General features: G+C 37.4%; 1 protein-coding gene across 1 annotated transcript in view; it reads left to right on the top strand.

Moving 5' to 3' along the window:
* The first annotated feature begins 589 nt into the window (after positions 1-589).
* LOC140919700 (uncharacterized) overlaps positions 590-5,417 on the top strand; it is a 6,242-nt gene continuing 1,414 nt past the window's right edge. The window contains exons 1-2 of the mRNA XM_073366311.1: positions 590-1,687; positions 2,334-2,699. Of these exons, the coding sequence (XP_073222412.1) occupies positions 590-1,687; positions 2,334-2,699 (1,464 nt within the window). The remainder of the gene's footprint in view (positions 1,688-2,333; positions 2,700-5,417) is intronic.

The raw sequence follows: 5,417 nt of genomic DNA, 5'->3' as shown, positions 1-5,417 counted from the left end.
AACAATCCATGAATATCCAGATTTGTGAAGAGCAACATTCATAAAGATTGAAGACCCTTTTGTTTTACAATCTTTTATTCTTTCTGTAATAAATCTTTGAACGAAATAGAACGCAAGAAAAGCCAGCTCGAAACTGGTGGCTACTTTCTTGGTTGAGAGGGCTCAACAAGAAAGAGTCGCACTTTGATTCTGTGATAGGCTGCTGAGTGTCTACAAGGATCAGAGGGTATTCAATAGGAAAGATATAATTAGAGATTGATAGGTTTCAGGGAGGAAACTGGAAAATCTTTGTAATTGATTCTTTCTATTGAAGGAGAAGAAAATCTGAAATCCGATTGGATTTTCAGGACTGGACGTAGGTTGTTGTGGAACAACCGAACCAGGATAAATCTCTGTGTCTTCTTCTCTAACTCTCTCTCTTTAATTTTCTATATTGCTAACTTTGCATGCCTCAAAATTTAATTTCCGCTGTGCGCTTGATACTGATTAATTTGGTAACGAAAACTGATATATTTTCTTTATTGCGAGGTCACTGATACCAACAATTGGTATCAGAGCCAACTTCTTGAGAGGTAAAACTTATAAGAAGATGGCCTCAACTGACGTTCTGGGAGAAGGCGCTTCGTTAGCTCGACCACCAGCTTTCAACGGTACAGCCTACATGTACTGGAAGCAAAGAATGCTCATATTCCTGGAAGCAAGTGGCATAGATATCCTTGATGCTGTTGAAAACGGTCCGTACATTCCCAAGATTGCAGGAACTGACGACTCAATGATTATCAAGCCTAGAGCCGACTGGTCCGATGAAGACAAGAAGAAGGTTGGTTTCAATGCGAAGGCTAAGAACATCATCACGTCCGCCCTATGTGCAGAAGAGTTCTTTAGAGTGTCCAATTGCAAGTCAGCAAAAGAGATGTGGGACATCCTCCAAGAAACTCACGAAGGTACTACTGATGTTAAGAGAGCTCGTGTGAATACGCTCATGCACGAATATGAATTATTTAGCATGAAGAAAGAAGAGTCAATCAGCGATTTGCAAACCAGATTCACACACATAGTCAACAACCTGCATGCACTAGGAAAAGATGTGGATAATGAACAGCAGATTGGAAAGATTATGAGATGTTTAACCAGAGAATGGCAGCCAAAGATAACAGCCATAGCTGAGTCTAGAGATCTAGCAAAGATGACGACAGCAACACTATTTGGAAAGTTAAGGGAACATGAAATGGAATTACAACGACTGGATGAATCAGAAATGGAAAGTAGGAAAAAGAAAGGTTTATCTCTGAAGGTTCAAGCAAATCAATCAAAAATTGAATCCGATAGCTGCTCAAATGAATCCAGCAGTGACAATGAAGAACCAGAAATCGGACTGCTTGTCAAGAAATTTAAGAAATTTCTGAAGAAGAAAGATAACAAATTCAGAAAACCATCCAGCTCCAAGACTAGCGACAACAAGCAAATTACATGTTATGAATGTGGGAAGACTGGTCACATAAAGTCAGAATGCTACAAATTGCAGAACAAAAATAAAGCTGCAAAATCAAAAGGCAAAGAACCAGTCACCAAAACAAAGAAGGCGTATATTGCTTGGAACGATAATGATGAATCCTCTGCCTCTTCGGATGAAGAAGAAGCCAATATGTGTCTCATGGCAAATTCAGATTCAGAATCGGAAAAAGAGGTTAGTTCACAATTTAATCCAACATATGATGAACTTCAAGAAGCTTTCAATGAATTGCATGATGATTATGTGAACTCCATAAAACAGTTGTTAAGCACAAAGAAAATGCTTGAACAAGTGAATGTTGAGCATAAAGAAATTGAAAATTTATGTGAACAACTGAAAAAGGATTCACAAGAAAAATCTGCAAAGTGCATTGAACTTGAACATACGGTTGCATCATTAAAATCTGATTTGTTAAAGTTTGCTAATAGTAAAGATAAACTGAATGTCATACTTAGCAATCAAAGACATGTTCATGAAAAATCTGGTTTAGGATATACACCAAACATGCATTTTAAAAGGAATAAAAATAGATATGGTATTGGTTATATGCAAACCAGAAGTGTCAAACATGGTCAGAAATCTGCCATTGCTAAGAATATGTATGATATCTTTACTAGGCCAAATCACCATTCATCCTTTAATGGCAAGTGTCATTTCTGTTGCAGAAATGGACATTTTGTGTCAAATTGCAAGTTTAAAAAATTAGCCAATAAGGGATGGAAGCAAATTTGGAAAGCAAAGAAATCTGTGTTTGACACTAACCAAACAGGACCCAATTTAGATTGGGGACCTAAAACAAAATTCTGATTTTGTTTTGCAGGTGTGCTTGACATCCACTAAGCACTCATGGTATTTGGATAGCGGATGTTCGAAGCACATGACAGGGGACAAATCCAAATTTCTGTCCTTGACATTAAAGGAAGGAGGTTTTGTCAAATATGGAGACAACAATAGAGGAAAAATTATTGGAATTGGTGATATAGGCAATGAGTCAACAACAGTGATTAAGAATGTATTATATGTTGAAGGACTCAAGCATAACTTGCTAAGCATAAGTCAGCTATGTGACAAAGGTTTTCAAGTAAGTTTTTCATCACAATCTTGCATTATTGAGCATAAAGATGACAAACACATAAAGCTAATTGGGGACAGAATCAACAACATTTACATGTTGGATTTCAATTCTGTACCTAGTGCTGTATGCTGCTTGTTATCCAACTCAGATGAAACATGGCTTTGGCATAAAAGAATTGCTCATATACACATAAATCATTTGAATAAACTTGTCAGCAAACAGTTAGTCTTAGGTCTACCAAATAGGAAGTTCTCTAAAGATAGACTGTGTGATGCATGTGAGAAAAGTAAACTGGTTAAGACTCCATTTCCCTCTATAGACTTGGTTAGAACAAATAGAGTTTTACAACTAGTTCACATGGACCTTTTTGGACCTGCCCAAGTTAAGAGTTTAGGTGGAAACCTGTATGGATATGTGCTGGTTGATGATTATTCTAGATTCACATGGACTTACTTTTTAGCTCATAAAAGTGATACATTCTCTGTTTTCAAAAAGTTTGCTGCTTTAGTACAAAATGAGAATGATTTGAAAATTGTTTCAATAAAAAGTGATCATGGAGGTGAATTCCAAAATGATCTTTTTCAAAATTATTGTGAATCAAATGGAATCAACCACATGTATTCAGCCCCTAGGACACCACAGCAGAATGGGGTAGTGGAGAGGAAAAATAGATCCCTAGAAGAGTTAGCTAGGACCATGCTTAAGGACTCCAACCTACCTAAGTACTTTTGGGCAGATGCAATTAGTACAGCCACCCATGTTGTGAATAGAGTTCTCATTAGGCCCCTGCTTAGGAAAACACCCTATGAGCTTTACAAGGGTAGAAAACCAAACCTGTCCTACTTTAGAATCTTTGGTTGTAAATGCTTTGTTTTAAACAATGGCAAAGAACACCTAGGAAAGTTTGACCCTAAGGCAGATGAAGGTATCTTTCTAGGATATTCCCAAACTAGTAAGGCCTATAGAATCTACAACAAAAGAACAAAAACCATAGAAGAGTCAGTTCATGTAAAGTTTGATGAATCTTTTACAGAAAACTTGAACAAAACTCCTTCTAAGGTTAATGATATTTTGGATGATGTTGTAGAATCTGAACCCCTAGAACAACCTATAGCTGATCCTCCAACTAGTGCAGACCCTATAGAACCTATAGAAACCAGTGAGTTACCTAAGGAATGGAGATTCAATAGAAACCACCCCTTAGACAACATCATAGGTGACATCTCTAGAGGTGTGTCAACTAGAGGAAACCTTAGAGAGTTCTGTAACCTCACAGCCTTTGTGTCTCAGATTGAACCTAAGAACATTAAGGAAGCCCTTTTAGATAGTGAGTGGATACTTGCTATGCAAGAGGAGTTAAACCAGTTTGAGAGGAACAAAGTGTGGAACTTGGTACCTAGGCCAGAGGGTAAGCATGTTATAGGAACTAGGTGGGTGTTCAGAAATAAGTTAGATGAGAATGGTGTGATAACTAGGAATAAAGCCAGATTAGTTGCAAAGGGTTATAGTCAAGAGGAGGGAATAGACTTTGATGAGACCTATGCCCCAGTAGCTAGACTAGAAGCCATAAGAATTTTATTGGCTTATGCATGTATCATGGACTTCAATCTATATCAAATGGATGTGAAGAGTGCCTTTCTCAATGGAGACCTCCAAGAGGAAGTTTTTGTGAGTCAAACACCAGGTTTTGAAAATCCAGATTTTCCTAACCATGTGTATAAACTCTCAAAGGCCCTCTATGGGTTGAAACAAGCTCCAAGAGCTTGGTATGAGAAACTCAGCACTTTCCTCATTCAACAAAATTTTTCTAGAGGAAATGTTGATAAGACACTCTTTACAAAAACTATTGAAAATGACATCTTGCTGGTCCAAATTTATGTTGATGACATTATATTTGGATCAACAAATGACAAGCTTTGCAAAGAATTTGAAAACTTAATGAAAGGTAAATTTGAAATGTCAATGATGGGTGAACTATCATATTTCTTGGGATTTCAAATTAACCAAAGCAAGCAAGGCATTTTCATTAGTCAATCTAAATATTGTTCTGATTTGATAAAGAAATTTAACTTTGATAAACTTAAGTCCATTGATACACCCATGAGTCAAGGAAATTTCTTAGACCGAGATGAGAAGGGTAAGCCTGTAGATGTCACTAGATTTCGTGGTATGATTGGATCTCTGCTCTACCTTACAGCAAGCCGACCAGATATTATGTTCAGCGTTTGCATGTGTGCACGGTATCAATCGAATCCGAAGGAATCTCACCTCAGTGCAGTAAAGAGAATTTTCAGATACTTGGTAGGTACTAAAAGTCTTGGTTTGTGGTATCCAAAAGGTTCAACATGTACTTTGGTTGGTTATTCAGACTCAGATTTTGCTGGTTGTAAACTTGACAGAAAGAGTACTTCAGGTACATGTCATCTACTTGGTAATTCTCTAGTGTCCTGGTTCAGTAAGAAGCAAACAAGTATTGCATTGTCTACTGCAGAAGCTGAATACATAGCAGCTGGGAGCTGTTGTGCTCAAATCTTGTGGATGAAACAACATCTAATGGACTTCGGTGTCGATTTGGGAACAGTGCCGATCATGTGTGATAACACAAGTGCTATCAGCATAACAAAGAACCCAGTAATGCATTCAAGGACAAAACATATTGAGGTAAGGCACCACTTCATAAGAGATCATTTTCAGAATGGAGTCATCAAACTTGAATATGTGAATACTACAGAACAGCTAGCAGACATCTTCACGAAAGCATTACCAAAAGAAAGTTTTTTGAACATAAGGATGAAACTAGGGATCATTGATCCTAGTGAAATATAAGTT

The sequence above is a fragment of the Cicer arietinum genome, chromosome 3, assembly GCF_000331145.2.
Source record: "Cicer arietinum cultivar CDC Frontier isolate Library 1 chromosome 3, Cicar.CDCFrontier_v2.0, whole genome shotgun sequence".
NCBI classification, from domain to species: domain Eukaryota; kingdom Viridiplantae; phylum Streptophyta; class Magnoliopsida; order Fabales; family Fabaceae; genus Cicer; species Cicer arietinum.
This window is presented reverse-complemented; position numbering and strand designations above follow the sequence as displayed.